The sequence below is a fragment of the Marmota marmota genome, unplaced genomic scaffold (genome assembly GCF_001458135.2).
Source record: "Marmota marmota marmota unplaced genomic scaffold, marMar, whole genome shotgun sequence".
Taxonomy (NCBI): domain Eukaryota; kingdom Metazoa; phylum Chordata; class Mammalia; order Rodentia; family Sciuridae; genus Marmota; species Marmota marmota.
In genome coordinates this window covers 38,823,665-38,842,611 of record NW_026000108.1, presented here as the reverse complement: position 1 = coordinate 38,842,611, position 18,947 = coordinate 38,823,665, and the positions used below count along the sequence as shown (strand labels likewise).

The following is an 18,947-nucleotide window of genomic DNA, read 5'->3' as shown; positions in this document are numbered from 1 at the left end:
GCGCCGGAACCTCCGAGCACAGCGCGGCGCGGCAGGACAGCGGCCGGGAGCGCGGCGGCGGCGGCGGCAGCGGCAGCGGAGAGCGCGGGAAGATGGCGGCAGCGGCTACGGCGGCGGGGGCCGAGCAGGTCTGTGAACCCCGCTGCGGCTGGGGCTAGAGGAGCGGGCGAGGCGGGGCATTGCGGGTAGGCCACCGGAAGGGTGGCCGGCGGGGCGCGAGGGCCAGCGGGGAGTGGACTCCGCGGGGCGGGGCGGGAGGAGCTGTCCGCCACCGGGATGCTGGCAAAGGCGGGACGCGACCCCGAGCAGGAGCTCCCTTGCCGGGAAAGGGGAGCCTGCCGCGGCCCTCGGCCTAGCTTGGCTTAGCTATCCATCGTCGGCGGTGAGAAGCGGACACTGTCCTCAGGGATCGGGAGGCCACCGTGCCAGTCTGGAGCCTACTCCGGGACGTGCCCGGCTTGGCAGCCAGCAAAGATGCGGATAAAAATAACCTCAGTCCCGGCCGAGAGGCTCCCCAGACACCAGCCAAGAAATGGTCAGCTGTTGCCTAGTGTCAGATTGTGGCCACGTCTTGTTTCTGCCAACCCTGATATGCAGACGTGCCAGATTTCCCCTCCCACTCTTTGGTTTTTGGAGATTTAGTCGCCAGTATAAAACCTTTCCTGTCCAGTGGGTTTAAAATCACTTTTAGGAATGCATTATCAAGTATTTCCTGATCTGCATTGTAAACTTGTAACTTAGACTAGTTTCAGAGCCCCCCCCCATCAGCCTATATTCATGCATACATATACATGCATATATGTGTACATACATGTATATATGGATGGTTGCTAGAGCGGTAATTTTCAGTCACTTCTTAATTCTTGTTTCCCTTTAAAGTAACTTTTTAGTTTATCTTAAGGAAGTGTCATTCTTCAACATCGTTGCAAAAATAAATGAGCCAAGTTGCAAACATTCTTTTTGACCTTTGGAAAGATTTTCGTAGGTGATTAACTTTTTAGGGACCTATTAGTTATATGTCTGGAAGTCTCATTCTAAGGGACAGAAAAAAATAGGAAAATGTGAAGTCTGCCTTCAAGGAGATTAAAGTCAAACTGCCAAATAAATGAAGAAAAATCAGCTAAAAACTCCAGTCAAGCTGCTAATTTAGTGATAGTTAATGTAAAGGAATGAGTGAAATGTAAACAAGTTTGGGACTGTTGAGATTAAAGCTGTTCCTTGGCTCTCATGACTTTCCTCCTGATTAAACAGCTTCTATTTTAGATTATTCTTTTGCCATCTGTCATACCCTCTGATACTCTTGAGATTCTTGATGTTCTATTCTTCCTTTACACATAAGCTGGGTATTGTGATCCCTCCTAATCTTCCTTGTGAGCCATCTTAGACCCCTCTGTATCACACTCACATCCAAGAAGTCACTAAGTCCTCATAGTTCTACCTGTTAAATCTTCTCCCCAGTCTTCTTTTCATCTCCAAAGCCATGGTTCAGTTAGGCTCTCACTTGCACTATTAGAGGAACCTGCTGTTCTATTCAGTTCACCTCTTTTGTCATGATTTTGCTTGATGTAAATCTGAGTTGTATCACTCATAATTTTTAAATCTTCAGTAGTTCACTGTCTTTTGCAAAAATTCCATTCTTGCATTGGTACTTAGTGTCATTTACTGCCTCCTGCCACCACATCCCTTACTTCCTCTTTTGATTCATTACTATACCTATCCTCTCTATTCGCATAAAGTTACCAAAGTTCCTTGACTCAGAGATGACTTGAACTCTAAATCTCAAAGTTGTTCCCTATGCCTAGAATGCCTCTCCCTGCTCTTTTGATGGACTAAATCCTGACCATCCTTCAGAATTCAACTTATTGTAGCCTCCACCCCCTAAGAAGGTTTGCAGTCCTCTTCTGTGCCCTTTTGGTATTGCTTTCACTGCTATGGTATGGCACTTACCATGTTGTACTGCAATTGTTAGTAACCTTGTCTGTCTACCTTATTGTCCTATAAGTAAACTCTTTGAAGGATATCTTGTTTACCAGTTTGGAGTAACTGTTACCACATAGTAAATAGTAAATGTGAAATACATCAAATTGAAGACAATAATGTAGATGAATTTGCAAAGACTGCATTTTGCCCTTTCTCTCTTATCTGTGGACCTATATTCATACTCAGCCTGAGACCTTTAAGTTGCCCATCTATTAAGCTATCACAAGCCCCTACTGTTCTGTACAATAAAAGAAAGCACTCTCACTATGGCATTTTACTCCCGCAACTACAAAAACAATCTAAACGCATACTCAATTCTAAAATGTTTGCAGGTCATGCACCCTCTTAGGTGTTGCAGCCTCACGAAGTACCCAACCTACACAACTGTATTTACATCTGTTTTGTTATAAAATCTTTTTTTTAGTAGAGTATTTTACTTTCTACAGAGCCTTCCTTATCATTCCTGATCTATGTCAGATCTAGCAATGTGGGGAGAATAAAAGTTTTGGACAAGTAGGGCATGCTGAGGAAGTTGTTGGATAGCAGAGTAGTTTTTTATGTTCTGTGGAGCTAGAGGTCACCAGTGGTTTTTGATCATGAATGACTTATGTTTCAAGGAATGAAAAAGGTAAGGCCATCTGTCAAGGACGAGTGAAAAGGGCAACTGGAATATTAATGTGGTGGCAGAGGTAGCAGGCTGATCAAAAGCTCATAAAAAATGGGAAAAAAGGGAAGTATTTGAGAGTTATATCTGACCCACCTACTCCTCCCCGTTTCCCTAGAAACTACAGCTCATCCTGATTCTCTCCCATTTGAAGCCTGCAGCATGTATTGCTATGCAGTTGGTTTGGCACCTGAATATTCAGAGTACTTTATTGCACTGTTAACTATTTCTGGCATAGGACTGTAATACATAGAGAATAAGGATGCTGGCCTATATGTCTTGTATCCCTAAGTATGATATTAATGTTCAAGCATAAAATTCTTAATACATATCTATTCAATAAGTGAGTTTTCTCAGAGCTCTAAAAATTATATAAGTTGAGCAGTGTCCATTTCTACCATTCCTTTCATGCCTAATTAAATAGGATTATTGCCTAATATATCCTTCAACCATAGTCTAGTTTAATGGTTCTCAAGTTTTTTTGATCTTCTATCTTTACACTCTTAAAAACTACTGAGGTCTTAAAGAGCTTTTGTTTATATAGGTTACATTCATTGATATTTACCTGATTAGAAATCAAAACTGAAAAAAATTTGAAAATACAAGAATGTACAAACATTGCATTATCTCTAAGAGTAATAATGTCATCACATATGATCATGTACCCATTGTCCATTCAAGAGAGGAAAGTGAAAAAGGAAATGATATCTTAACATTATTTTGAAAATGTACCTGGCATTCCAAACCCTGGAAGGGTTCACTTGACCCCATCACAGCCAACACACACACACACACACACACACACACACACACACACACTTACATATACACACTCAAAGGACTGCCCAGTCTGCTGATCTATGATAATATTAGCTCTAGTCAATGGAGTTTTAAGGAGCAAATTACATCAAGTACCAAATTCTTTTGAAAATATGCATATGAAAAAATTAAACATGTTAATAAAACATTAATAAAAATAAATTATCCACCCTAAGATATGTTTGTCAACTCCAACAAGAAATGAGGTGTACACCTGATTGACAATAAGACTGTTGAAAGCAAAGAGGGAAAATATGTTATTCAACAGTCACACTGAAGTTTCTGCTACGCAGTGCCTCTAAGTATAGTAATGTCCTTATTTGGAGCCTGCAACACCATGACTTGCAGGGTTGTAGTGGAAAATATATCAGTAACTAGTTTAGCTTTTTTTAAAAATATTTTTTAGTTGTCAATGGATCTTTTATTTATTTATTTGTATGTGGTGCTGAGGATGGAACCCAGGGCCTCACACATGCCAAGCAGGTGCTCTACCACTAAGCCACAATTCCAGCCCTAGTTTAGCTTTCTTTAGTTATGAATTTGCCCTTAATAAATGTATCAAAAAAGTGTGTTACAACTGTTCCATTGTGCTGTATTTTGTTTTTAGCCAAGTTCCAATGGTCCTGTAAAGAAGTCCATGCGTGAGAAGGCTGTGGAGAGAAGGAATGTTAATAAAGAACACAATAGTAACTTTAAAGCAGGATATATTCCAATTGATGAAGATCGGCTCCATAAAACAGGATTGAGAGGGAGAAAGGGCAATTTAGCCATCTGTGTGATTATCCTCTTGTTTATTCTGGCTGTCATCAATTTAATTGTAAGTATATGGTGCAGAATATTCTCTTTTAATCACCAGGGGGAAATTTTCATTTTGCTTTATGGTGATATTCTGAACTTAGTTTCTGTCACTTGTTGGGGCGGGGGCTGTCTTACTTTCTGATTTTCTATACATGTTTTATCTCGAATAGGCTTTAGTCAACATGTATTAAAAAAACCTAGTAGGCTGAGGAGACAACACTAATTGCAGGAAAAGTTGAATGAAAAGACAGGAATCTATTGTTTTAGGAGAGGCAAAGACAATAAAATCATGGCAGAGTTCTCTTTTTGACATGACAGATTCTTCCCTTTAAAGGACTTAACTTTTAATTAGGATAGAGTCAATTCAGTAGAGGAGAACTTTGCCATGATTTTGTTGTCTTTGCCTCTCCTAAAAAATAGATTCCTGTCTTTTCATTCAACATTTCCTGCAATTAGTAATGCCTCTTCAGCTGGATTTTAAAATCATAAACCTTTTTAAAAATTATGATTATTATTGTTATTAACACCATACGCAATTTCTTCTTATTTTTTATTTTTATTGGTTAATGGCAGTAAAGATTTGGGTTTTGTAGTCCCAAGTCCCTATTGTCAAGAATGAAAGGATCTGCTGGGTGTGGTGGTGCATGCCTATAATCCCAGAAGCTCGGGAGGCTGAGGCAGGAGGATTGTGAGTTCAGAGACCGCCTCAGCAATTTAGCGAGGTGCTAAGCAATTTAGCAAGACCCTGTGCCCAATGATTAGGCACCCCTGGGTTCAGTCCCTGGTACCAAAAAGAATGAAAGGATCTGGTAGGTTGATTCATACTATGGTGCTGAGGATCTATAGCCACCTTTTCCAAAGATATTTACTTTTTTACAAAAAGGGCTTATTAGTCTGAGTTCATGACTCTGATGGTTAATTTTGAAATCTGGAATGCATTTAGGTTGATATTTTTATTTTCAGAGAGTGATTAATGGTATACATAAGACTGCTCATAAACATGATCTGCAGCACTTCAAAAGTGAATTTATGTTATTATTACTTCTAATGCTCTCAAGTCAGCCTTGTATTCTATGTACATTCAAAACATTTGTGTCTAATTATTCACTAAAGTCAGCAAGAGCTAACATTATACATTTTATAGTAGGTACCATAAATAGCTTTACTAGGAGCACATATTCTAAATTTATTTTTATCTTATAACCTTGAAGATTTCTGGTTAAAATGGCAGAACAAAGACATTTCTGTCCTCTTCCAAAAAAATTTATCCCAAAGTGACAATGTCAAAATATCTTTGAAGAGGGTGAAAGACAACTGAAGTCCCAAACCACAATATATGAAGACAAAAAGTAGGAGAAGAGATGCCAAACACTTGTCAGTGAGGAGAGATTGCGTGCCTGTTTGTTGGGAGGGGTTGCAGGGTGTTAGTGAAGTGCCTTGCTGAACCCTGCAAAGCCTCAGGAGTTGGAAATACAAGTACTTTGAAAAGCAGAATCAAGACAGGACCTGAACTTGTTTGAAAAAAATCTATAGTAGTCAGATGCCTAGGCCTCCCTCTGTCTCAGCCAGCAGTTAGGCAGCCGCCCCTCTGAACACCATCCCAAACTGGCAGGTGTCTAGACACCTTGGGCCAGACAGGGATCTTTGTGCCTAAGCCTGTTGTAAAAAGGTGGGTTTCCAACCTGAAAGCAGTGCACTGAGGCTGCCTTTCCTGAACTCCCTTCTCCTCCTCCTTCAGCTCCCTGGCATCAGCCAAGAGGCAAAGGAGCCCTCCATAGGTAACTGAAGCACCTAAACAAAAGATGTGACAATAGTGACTTTTGGCAGGTCCCAGTGAAAAAAACATCGACTCTCACTATCATGAAGCCAGTAAGTCACAAGCCCCACCCCACATAGAGAATTTCCTATGATCTTTTTCTCAAAAATCACTGTTAAGTATGAACACTGAGCAAGAGATCAATAGATTTTTGAAGAAAGCTCCAGGAATTGAGAAATGAAAAGGACAAAATACCCAAGTCCTGGGGAAGTATAAACTCAAATTTAGGAAGATAAAGAAAATGCAATGATTGACAGAAAATATTAAGGATATTGAGTCCATGAGACAAGAAAGACATACCATATAAAAGGAGCAATTGAAGAATAGGAAGAACTCATAAAGATATACACACAGATGGATGAATAGATTTTGGAAAACAAAGAAAAGTAGCTCTTCCAGAATGTTCAACAAAAATGAAGAATCAGTCTGGGAGTTTTCTATTAATAGGAGATTCAGAAGCAAAAACAGAAAAACATTGGAAAGTTATCATAAGAAAAATTTCTAGAAGAGATTAAAAGCTACCATTCTAGCTCTGGAATAATGCATCAAGAAAAAAAAAAGAAATCCAGGCTCTTACTATGAAATGTTAAAAAATAAATAAATAAAAATAAATCATAAATAAAGACCTTAAAATCTTCCTAAAATTTTTCCAGGAAAAAAAAATGACTCACTCTTATATAAACAGTAAGTCAGAGTGGCGTTGGACCTCTCAAAAACAGAAGAGAGCTAGGCATGGTGGTGCACCCTGTAATCCCAGTGACTCAGGAAGGTGGATGAGGCAGGAGGATTGCAAGTTCAGGACCAGCCTGGGCAATTTATCAAGACCCTGTCTCAAAATAAAAAGGGATGGAAATGTAGCTCAGTGGTAGAGTGTTCCCGTACCAACAGAAATATTTTTTAAAACTAGCAATGGAAACTGGAAGGCAATAAAGCAATAGCTTTCAAAGTTCAGAAAGAACATCGTTTAAAATCTAAAAATGCATACCTAGCCAGAGTGTCAGTCAAATGCAACATTCTTGCCATGCACATTCTTCAGAAAATTTTGCTTCTACTCTGTTTGTGAGAAAACCACTAGCACTAAAGAAAGCTGGAGATAAGGAAACTGGGTATCTTTCTTGCACAGGAGAAAGACAAAAGGAAATTCTAGCATGAAAGAAAATGAAAAGTACAGGGTTACAGCTGTGCAAAAGGCCAGAGATTGGAGCAGGAAATCCGGACTAGAGCAGGAAGACAGGGGTTCCAGAAAGATTTTCTGAGAGAGAAAAATAAATACATTATCTGAGGAGTTTGGAAAGAACATTCATGGAGAGATTTATAGAAATGTTGGAGGGTTTGAGATTTAGTTATATTTTCAAAGAAGCTAAGCAAATTAAAGAAGTATACAAAGTACAAGAAAAGAACTGCCATCATAATATCATATTTGCTTTAGCAATGAGCAGTGTTTACATGGTCATAATACTGAAAATACCGAACATAGATTCATCTGAAACTTGAGGTTGGAGTTGGGAGAGAAAAGAGGTAGAAATAAGCTAAACTTCTCATCTGCTAAAATAAGAAATTTCTAGATAAAACCTAAATTTGATAAATGTAGAAATAATAGTATACATATATTATTTCATATATTATTTAAAAACAAGGAGATAAAGCCCACAGCTAAAATTGTTGAAAGTGATTAGCCTGGGGAATGAGACCTGGAAAGGTAGAAGAAATTATAAACCTTTCCTTGGTCTTTTGCATATAATGGCATGATAAGAATAAAATTGGTTTTGTTTATAAGTGGAAAATCAATTAATATATTCATCTTACTGATTAAACATTTTAGTAACTCTTTAATATTTTGGCAATGATTTTTTTCTTTTCATTTTCCAAGTGTGTCAAGTGTATACCTGTTAACAATGGGCTTGTGCTTTTTTTCAGATAACCCTTGTTATTTGGGCTGTGATTCGCATTGGACCAAATGGCTGTGACAGCATGGAATTTCATGAAAGTGGTCTGCTTCGATTTAAGCAAGTATCTGACATGGGAGTTATACATCCTCTTTATAAGAGCACAGTTGGAGGAAGGCGAAATGAAAATTTGGTCATCACTGGCAACAACCAACCTGTAAGTTACGACATTAATTGAAATGCAGTGTGAATGAGAAAGTGGAATTAGAAAACAAGTCTTTGTAAAAACCTCGAGTTGATTATAGGAAAGAGATATCTTCTTTTAGAGAAAATTAATATATTCATTTTATATTCGCAAATGTATTCAATATTTGTAAATATTTAGTACTCAATAGGGTTGGTTTTATAATCTATTAAAGTTATATGTTTTCTTAGTATTCTAGATTTTGTTCAATGGTAGCATTGACAGATATAATTAGTGTAAGAATGGGTAGATTACTAATCTCCACATGAAGCCATTAAGGAAGCTCCTTCCTGGGTTAGAATATCCCATGTTTTCTGATAATCTGAAAGAGAGTATGCCTCTCTGCTCAGTAGCAGGCCATTCCAAGTGGTTGCTCTAACATAGGCTTTTAACTGAGTGAAACCTCAAGAAGGTATTCTCACTTTCATCCCAGCCACCTTAGGCCTTGAGCCATGTTCCCTATGTTCCTCTCTTTATTTATGCAGAGCCAAATAAGCAAATAAACATTTAAGTTTTCATTTTAAAGAATTCTTCTCCCAAGGAAGTAGAGACAGAACACATGCATTTAAAATCATTTGAAGTTAGTCTATTATTATAGTTAGTTAAATAGTGTTTCATAGTATTTTTTTAGAAAAATGTTCTTCATGAATTTTGGTTGTAATATTCTTTGAAAATATATTCACAATAGAGTGTTTTTCTGAAGATTGTTTTTCAGCAAGGGACAACAAAGCTCAGTGTAGAAAAGAACAAAACTTCTATTACAAGTGACATTGGTATGCAGTTTTTTGACCCGAGGACTCAACATATCTTATTCAGCACAGACTATGAAACCCATGAGTTTCATTTGCCAAGTGGAGTGAAAAGTCTGAATGTTCAAAAAGCATCTACTGAAAGGGTATGATTTCTTTTCTTCACTTTACTAATGGGAGACAGTTATTGTCTAAAGTTATAAAGTGGGAGGAGAGTTTCACTTCTTTTTTTTAAATATTTATTTTTTAGTTTTAGGTGGGCACAATATCTTTATTTTATTTTTATGTCGTGCTGAGAATCAAACCCAGTGTCTCATGTATGCTAGGCGAGCGTGGTACCACTTGAGCCATATCCCCAGACCCTAGTTTCACTTCTTTACAGTGGTATGAAAGAATGTATTCCAGAACATTGGAAAGGATTAGTTCTAGATCTTTCATTATCTAGTTTATGTGAGCAATATCAAATCCTCTCTTTATTATCAGTTTCCAGATGTAAAAAATTTCCTATCCTCTCTCATGTTTGAAATTCTCATTTATCTGAGATAATTAGTCTCACATTATTTAGAAAAGCTTATCAGTATTTTTTTTAATTTTTAGATTACCAGCAATGCTACCAGTGATTTAAATATAAAAGTTGATGGAAAGGCTATTGTGCGTGGAAATGAAGGAGTATTCATTATGGGAAAAACCATTGAATTTCACATGGGTGGTAATATGGAGTTAAAGGCTGTGAGTATTTTCTTAAGAATTTTAAGAGAGTTATTAGGTTCTTGGATACATAAATCCATGTGTAGAATAGTATACAGTTACTAAAAATAGTGATGTATTTTTTTGTCATGAAAATATTTTCAAAATGGATTGTGAAGTAAAAGAAAGTTACAAAACAATTTATGAAATATTTCATTTTTTTTTTAGGACATATCTGTTTATAAAAACTTACAATAATATGTCAAAATATCAACAATATTTAGTTATGGGTAGCAGGAAAACAGACAATTTAATTTTATGTTTATTTCTGTTAGTTTGTATTTTCTGAATTTTGTTGGTATTAGTTTAAAAGGCAAAAAAGAAAAACCCAAACTGGAAGATCAAAGTATGCATGCCCTAAAGTTGTTGTGTCTTCATGTCCTTTCCTGTTTTTTATCCAGTGTCATGATAAAAACAATTATCAAATGTATCAAGTGTGTTTTATTTAAACATCTATTATTAATTATATAGGGAGAAGATTGTTGCCTTATTGCAGCTGCTGAAAATTAAATTTCTTTGTATTTCACAGATTTTATATGAACTTTAGCAGATATCATACTTCATATAAGGGAGCCATAAGTTCAAAAACTTTTACCAGCTCATAATTCTGGTCAAATGCCTTTGGGCACTTCTATATACTACTTAAGTAAAACTAATAAATTTGTCTTACCAAGCATTGCATGATAAAAGTCACTTCAAGCCTAAAGACTTATTTACTCCCTTTTTAAAAAAAGTGAATTGCACATTTTTTAGGAATAATGAACTTTAGAAAATGAGGTAGTTGTTTCACTTTCATAAACAAATTTTTTCCCTAAAGCTCATAATTTCATTTCTAAATAATAAAGATAAGCAGAAAGTGTAATTCTTGCCAGAAACACCCTAACATTATTGAGTAGTTTTACTTGCGTTGTACTAATAAGCCCTTCCTCTAAGAGAGCAATGTTGAGCACCAGCCACAGCTGGGCTGTTGTTTTGTGCATAAGAAAGCTGAAGAGAAAAGCAAGAGGTGTGAACCATTTGTAGAGACCATACACAAATTGTTTAAATGTTGAAATACTTGAAAATATGTATACATACCAGTTTCTTCACAGCTAAAAAAAAATGAAAAGATAACTAGCTTTATAATTCAGTTAATATCAATGGTTAGTTTTAAAGAATATAAGCTACTCATAAGAATTTTATCAAACTACCTTTTCAAATCCCCTTTTTCCTCACTTTCTCACCCTCTCTCTCCCCCTCCCCCCTCCCCCCACCTCTCATTTTAATTTTTCTTTTTTGTGGTACTGGGAATCAAACCCAGAGCCTCACACACATGCTAAGTAAGCATTCTCCACTGAGCTACATTCCCAGCCCTTATTTTTCATTTTTAATTAACATGTCGTGTACATATTTATGAGGTACAATGTGATGTTTTGGTAGATAAATACAATGTGTAATGATCAAAATAGAGTAATTAGCATATCCATCACCTCAAACATTTATTGTTTCTTTGTGGTAAGAATATTCAAAATCCTCTCTTCTAGCTATTTTTAAGTATACAACATATTGTTAACTGTATTCACCCTACTATGTGATAGAACTCTAGAATTTATTGAAAATGCCTAAGTAATTTAAAGAAAGTAAAATTAATGACCACAAGATGGCAGCATTGCAACAAAATTTGAAAACGAATACTTAAGAATTATATTTATTCAGTATGTAGCTTGAGCATTCCTATTCCAAAAATTTGGATTTGGAATACTTGACCAGTAAAATATTCCAAAATCCAAAACACTGTGAAATGTGAAACACTTCTGTTCCAAGCATTTCAGATAAGGGATATTCAGCCTGTAACACCACTACATAGTACATTAGCCATTTCTATTGCTTTTTAACCATCTTCCTGTCATCTCATCTTGTAAATACCCTCTGCGAGATGATTTAGAACTCCTGCCTCAGCCTTTCCTCTGAACTAATTCATATACACAAATGCCTACTTACTTTCTCCACTTCCATGTCTAACAGCACCTGAAATCTAACAAGTCTAAAATCTTGATATCCTGCTTCCTCACCAGTCATACATTTCTTTCAGTGTTCTGTCCTGTAAAATGATAACCCATCAACAAAGCCTTCTGGCTTTACTTTCAGAAGATGTACAGAGGCTGGCTGCTTCTCATCACCTCCATCATCACCACTATGGTATGAACTGCCATCATTTTCCTGCCTGAATTGTTGGAACAGCCTCCTAACTGGTCCTTTTGTGACTTTCTTCACACCTGTAGTTATTTTTCTGCCTTTCAACCAGAATGATTTTCTAAAACAGTCACATCACTTTCCCATTCGGAATCCTCTATATGGCTTCCGTCTAATTTCAAATAAAATCTAGAATTCATTCCTTTGACTTTCATGTCTGGTTCCTGATTATTTCTCCTCAGCCTCTGTGCTCCATTCATAGTGGCCACCTTATTGTCCCTAGAACGCCAGGCACATCTTTACCTTTGCATGTACCGTTTTCTCAGCTTGGAATTCCCTTCCCCAGTTAACCTACCTGACTTAAGTTCCTCACTTCTTCCAGTTTCTGTTGGAATGTGACCTTATCAGGGAGGCCTTTCCTGACTTATAAAATACGATCCCCACTTGCTCACTCTCTCTACTTACCCTGTTTTATGTTTTCCCAGAATTTATCCCGTCTGCTGCCTTATGTGTCTTACCTCTTCATTTGTTTATTGTTTGCTCCCCTCCCTGAAATGGCGGCCTTCTTTTTTACTTCTGTGTCACTAGCACCTAGGATAGTGCCTGGTACATAGTGGGCACTTAATAATTATTTATTGAGCGAATGAAAGAGAGAACAAAGAAAGGAAAGAAGTGAGATACGCTTAGTGTTTCCTCTTAAAACAGGGGTTTTAAGAGCCTATGTTATAAAAGTTTTTCTGGAGCAATGGCCTTAAAGAGGAAAAATCTCCAGACAGTTTCCTTTGAGTATCTGGTTTTCTAAATTATATGGTTTTAATCTAGTTAATTCAATCTTCATTAATTAAAATTAATTGCCTGTAAGAGAAAATGCCTTCTTCTTCTCATCATCACAAACTTATCAGTCAGTACCTTTGTTAATATTCTCTTAGGAATTAACAAATGAAAATGAGACATAATCAACATTAGTTTTATTATACACTTAGGAGTTTTGATGTAACTTTAACTAACAATTGAGAGTTATATGGCAGGTTTATTGACATTTAGTCGAACTGAATAAACTAAGAAGTCACCAGTTGAATCTTGATGATTGTTTTGGTTTTTGATGCTGCCATTATTGTTTTGGTCGTGATTTTACTCTCTAACTGCCTTCTTTTCATGTTAATATTCTGGCAAGTTTTGTTTAATAACTTTGTTCTATACTCATATGTGGAAGTAAATAAATTGTACTATTATCCTTTTTGTAGGAAAACAGCATCATCCTAAATGGAACTGTGATGGTCAGCACAAGTCGATTACCCAGTTCGTCCAGTGGGGACCAGCTGGGTGGTGGCGACTGGGTGCGCTACAAGCTCTGCATGTGTGCCGATGGGACTCTCTTCAAAGTACAAGTAACTGTACAGAACATGGGCTGCCAAATCTCAGACAACCCTTGCGGGAACACGCATTAGAAGAGCCCAGAGGTCATCAGTATGTTTATATCTTGACTTGACCTTTTTTTTTCCCCCCTAAGTATGCATGCAAATCATGTTTTTACAGAGTTTGTGATAATTTGTAATTATTTTAACTGAAGAGCACTACTGTATCTATTATGTAGTCTCCATATTTAAAATATTCTTGAGAGTCTAAATTCTAATACATTTTATTAAGTTGCACTGATTTTTCAAGTGACAGTCCCCTAAAATCATTATAAGAAGTTAATAAAATCAAAATTAATCTTTAAAAAGTGTTTTTTTTAAATTCTACTATCCTTGACTAAAGGATAAAGGGCTGACACAACTATTTAGATTCACTGTAATCAGTTTTTGATAATTCTAATGGGAATAGACCCATTAGAGATGTTTAAAAGGCATACCATCAGTGTTTCATGTTCTATCTTTTGGTTTCAAAAAGAAAAGATATGGATTTTTAGGGTATTAACCTTGAACCATATTCTCACATGCCAGTAAAGTCATTAAAGAACTTGACATTTGTGAGAGAATAAACTGTGGTTCCTTAGCTTTTCACTAAGAAGAAAACACTCTGTGATAGAATGTTTATTTGATATAATGATAATTATTGAGAGTTCACAGTATGATAGAAAGCAGACACATGCTCAGTTTTAACTTTTAAGTAATGATAGCTTTTAAGTCATTTGTTGAGTGTCTTAGATTTCCCAGGCTTTGCATATTTAATGTCTCTAGTTCTCACTGAGGCTCTCTGAATAGGTGTTATTATCCCAGTTTTACCCATTAGGAACTGAGGATCAGACAAGTTAATAAACTTGCCTAAGATGATATAGTAAATAGCAGAGTTGGGATTGGAATGCAGGTGTGATTCAAACCTAAATGTAATTGATTCCAAATACCATGCTCTTTTCACTATCTGCACTGAATTCTCAATTATTTAAAACTCTAGAAAGATGAAAAAGGAATAATTCTAACTTCCCTAAGGTAAGAAAATCAAACAAAACAGTTAGACTACTCTAGTTAAAAGAAATAAATCTCATATCAGATTAAAAAAAAACAATCACTGTCAGATTTTAACTATCTTTTAAGACAATTCCAAAATACTATTCTATATAGAGGTGTAATTGGCCTACCTATGACTTACCAGTTTTCCAAATAAAGGTCATTGGCACACTGGATTACCTGAATAGGTTCCAGAGGTACAGGGACATTCTCACCCTTCGCCCTAGGGCAGCTCAGTGCAGTGGGAGACAGTAGGCCTAGCCAAGTCCTGCTGGTTTTACTACAGCATACCACACTAATGTCACGCTTTTTAATGGGTCAGGATACGGAACTAAAGGCAGGAGATAATACACAAAATTTTTGAGTGTAAGAAGTTATCTTCTGATATCACTATCTCATTATAATTATACCCTCAAACCAGTTGATTTTTAACATATTTTGTATTTGATATGAAAGGAACTCTCTGGTATTATTAAGACACACACAGGATCAGGGACAGGGACCCCAAAGTAGATTGCCATAGAATAGGCAGTATAGGTACATATCATAGGTTCTGTTTGCAATGAAATATAACCATGTTCTATCATGGTCACTTTGAACTGTGTAGATGAGAAAATCAATGCAAAAAATTGTATTCAATATAGTCATGGTTCTCTTTTACAGAAAAACCGTATACCTTATAGATTATGAAGTCAATAAATTTTACTGAAATAGGATTGATTTACTATATAATACTGAGAGCAGTTTTTAAGTGAAAAGAAAATGAGAGATTTCTGACCTCTGAGTATTATTAGTTACAGTGATATTTGAAACCTTTTGGATATCTTTTAATGTCTGAATGATTCTCAGAAAAAAATCACTGAAATTTTCATTTAGATGCTCAGTGTATTTTAAAATTGTACATTCATTACTTGTCTATTTAGATTTGTTTTGAAAGTTTCTTTAAATATTTTTATTAAAACCACAGAACACTATATTACAAAGTATTATTTATTGAATCTAATTCATGATATAGTCTATTTTTACTTCTCTTTGAGAAATAGTTGTGTTTTTGATACATTTCCATTAAGTGCTTTTGACATGAGAAGATATTTTGGTGTTTTTATAAAACTGACTGTTATCAGGTATAGCATTTTAGGATATTCTATAGGTAGTCTTTGCTTTTCCACTGAAATGTAGACCCGGAAAATTTATTGGGAAGCAGAACAAGAACAAACCACCCATTTTACCTGTGACCTATTTGATTCGCAGTGAAATTTCAGCAACTCAATAGCACCCCCTGATGGTGTTTTTCTATAAAGGGATAAATTTACCTCTTCCTGATTCCATTAAGCACTGACAGAGCAAGCAGCAGGTTTGGGGGAGGTGGATGATAGAGGACCCTGAGAAGGATGTAGATACATGCTTGTTTGAATAATGACAGTATTGTAGAGGTGGATTATCATGACATATGGAATAAAAATAAATAAATGCATGATTTCTTAGAGACTGTCTAATGGACAGATAGGAAAAATGCAAAACAATACAAAGCAGGGACTGCCTATACATAGTCTGCAATATTTTAAAATACACTAATTTGTATTTTTTTGGCATTGTGAAAAAACTAAATTTTGTGTGATAGTTTTGATGATGAAAGATAGAAATTCTATCTAGTTTTGAATGAGTGTTTTTTAAGGAAGTAAAATGTTTTGGTGCTAAACTTGACAACAAAGAGACCATTGAAATGCTGATAGTTTTACTCATCTGAAGTGTTAAGAGGGGCAAAGATTAGAAATCATGCCATACAAAAAAAATTAAGTAGATAAAAATTTGTTTCAGATTGCTAACTTGCATTTCAGTTCATTCAATTTGTAATGACTATTAATGACCTCTGTTTACAATAAAAATTCTGTAAACTATTGGCTGTTAGTTTTTTAGTATTTATATGTTCATGGATTTCCACTTGATCATGCAGACATTATAAATTTAAATATATTTTGAGAATGGAACTTCATCTGTATTTATGTAATATCTCTGGATATCAGATTTAGAAAGTTGCAGTGTGGATAGTCCTACCCCATTTGCATTGCAGAAGGCGTCTCTCCAGCATCCAGGGAATTAACTGTGCACACTGTTACCCTGGCAAGCGGCCAGTGCTGGAGATGAAAGGGTGAAGGCTTGCCACTTAGCTAGCATGATGGCAGGAGGGGAGGAGCCTCCAAGGCTCAGTTCTGAAATCATCCACTATAGACCCATTTGAAAACTACCTAAGGCTCTTAAGGTATGTCTCAGAAGCATCGTATCATATTTTTTCCACATCTTCTCATCACCAAAATAGTCTTACTTTTTTTTCTTTCTCTTTTTCCAACTTGTTTTTATCTAAGAATGAATTCTTCATTTCATTTCTACTTTTTTTCCTCTACTGCCTTCTTCCTCCTCTTTCTCTCTGATACATGCACACCCACGCCCAGTATTTCTAACTGCTTCTTCAAACTTCAGCTTGAATATTTCTATTTAAAGACTTACATTTTATCTTATTGTTTTCAGTTTCCTCACAAACTTTTTCTGGAGTTCTTAGTGCTAAACAGCACTAAGAATTTATATATACCCAGTCTATATAAATTTCTATGTAATAAAAATAATGTTTCTTTATAAATAAATAACTTTCACTGTAAGATAATAGGATTATTCTTATGTGTTTTGAACTTAAATCCATTAACGTATCAATGTCTTCAATTTAAAAAGAAGCAAGGCAATAGAAATCTTTAAGTTAAAAACTTTTTAAGAAAAAGTATTTTTCAACTACATCTTTCTCTTCAGTACTACAAAGTGATGTGCTTCTTTAAATGATTTTGTTGTTGTTGCTAATATTATAGTATTAGCTGCATATACAATTATAATGATTACAGCTTGAATGTAGAAGGAAATATTTTCTGACTGGACAAATTAATTCAGTTTCTGTGCATAAGGGACACACTATAAATCACTCCTCCTGCTATAGGGCAGCTTTGCAGTTCATGGTCATGTGTATGAATTTAGATGTCATCCAGAATTTGGGAGAACTGACCTTGTGTGAAAAAAAGTTTAAAACTTAACACTGTAAATTTAATTTAGTCCACACATTCATTCATGCAAACAAAGCATAGCCCAGAGACAGACTACAGACTATTAAAAATATAAAATGGAAATGTATATGTGTGTTTAAAAATATAAAACATGGAAATGTGTGTGTGTGTGTGTGTGTGTGTGTATGAGTCATGATCCTTACTTTATTTCAGGGAGTTCAGAACAGACACAAAGCAAAACACTAAAAATGCAGGATAGTATTCATTCAATAAATATTTAATGAAATATTTGTGAAGGCATAAAGACAAATAGAGGCTAGAGCATAGGATTTGAGATGAGTATGGAAGAATGTATAGGATTTCGACAGAGGAGAGGAAAAGGCATTGAGCTTAGAATTGGGAATAATTAAAAAGCTAATTTTGACATGAGATGTGCATATATAGTTTTGTGCCTAAGCCATATCTTGTGGTTGCTCCACATGTATTTTTCAAACTAGTTCATGAGGTCAGCTAGATAACTCAAATCTTTGAATGCCACTCTGAGAGATTTGGACTATAGGCAGTAAGTAGCCCTTTGAGGATTCTGATCATCTAATTGATAAGGGAATTACACAAGAAAAACAGTATTATGGGAAGATAATGCTTCAGAATCACCTAAAATGGATCAAGAAAAAAGAAGAAGAGTCAAGAGTCAAAGGCAGGAAGATCAATTAGAACATTCTAGTATTTTAGACTATAGCAATGAAAACTAGAAAGTGTGCCATTAAATCAGAAAGGAAGGAACTATTTGTTGTAACTGCATACTGAATAATGTGGTTATTTATACACTGATTTTTAGGTGGAATTTTAAAACAATTGCAAAAGCCCATTTGCATTTCTTTTTAAAATTATTTTTGTGTATGCATTCAGCCTTTGTGGCTTGTATTTATACTTATAAAACTTTCAGTTGCTTCTCAAGAATTTTTTAATGAAAAAGATACCTGAGGTTTCTATCTCTCACTATATCTATGTGGTTCTGAGGCAGAACATCCTTTTCATAACTCATTTATGTTGTATATATTTAAATGATTTGAAAAGTCACACAAAAACCACAAAGACAAAGATTTTAGTTTTTCTAGTCATGGAAAAAAAGTATATGTTTGGCAAGTTGAACTTTCTACTTACAGGGTTATGGGAAGTTCACAGTTTAGTGTAACTGGATATCATTCATGTAATAAACCACGTGGCTTACAATTTTCTAGATAAGCATAGCAGACTTTGCTCCCTACTAATGATCAGCAAAGAAACAGAGAAGTCTTCTTGGTAAGTTTCACTCACTCCAAAGCAGACTACGCAGTGAATGATACTGAAAAAGCAGGTGTCAAGGTGAGGACTTATTAAATGTATATTTTCTGAAAATACAGACAAGTCCTTTCTTTAAAGTGCTATAAATAAAATTTTATGCTAGTTTTACCATTTCAGTAACTACTGAAATGTTTTTAATGTCTTGACTTCTAAGAAATCAGTCACTTAAATTGACAATCAAGATAACTTTCCTGAATCTTAGAAGTGGAAATTAAATATCCTGCTTCTTATTTGCTG

At 35.7% G+C, this 18,947-nt stretch overlaps 2 protein-coding genes across 3 annotated transcripts in view; both read left to right on the top strand.

The window, feature by feature from the left end:
* The first annotated feature begins 41 nt into the window (after positions 1-41).
* Sgcb (sarcoglycan beta) lies at positions 42-14,362 on the top strand. Its single transcript, XM_015482098.2, has 6 exons — positions 42-128; positions 4,071-4,280; positions 7,995-8,180; positions 8,911-9,102; positions 9,554-9,685; positions 13,120-14,362. The coding sequence occupies exons 1-6, from the start codon at positions 93-95 to the stop codon at positions 13,321-13,323; spliced, it is 960 nt and encodes a 319-aa protein (XP_015337584.1). The 5' UTR covers positions 42-92; the 3' UTR covers positions 13,324-14,362.
* A 349-nt stretch (positions 14,363-14,711) lies between these two features.
* Lrrc66 (leucine rich repeat containing 66) overlaps positions 14,712-18,947 on the top strand; it is a 37,789-nt gene continuing 33,553 nt past the window's right edge. The window contains exon 1 of one of the 2 annotated variants that reach the window (XM_048784460.1): positions 14,712-16,582. The gene's annotated coding sequence lies outside the window, so the exon portion shown is untranslated. Of the gene's footprint in view, positions 18,732-18,947 lie in introns of both variants that reach the window. The other variant, XM_015482097.2, reaches the window with a different exon arrangement.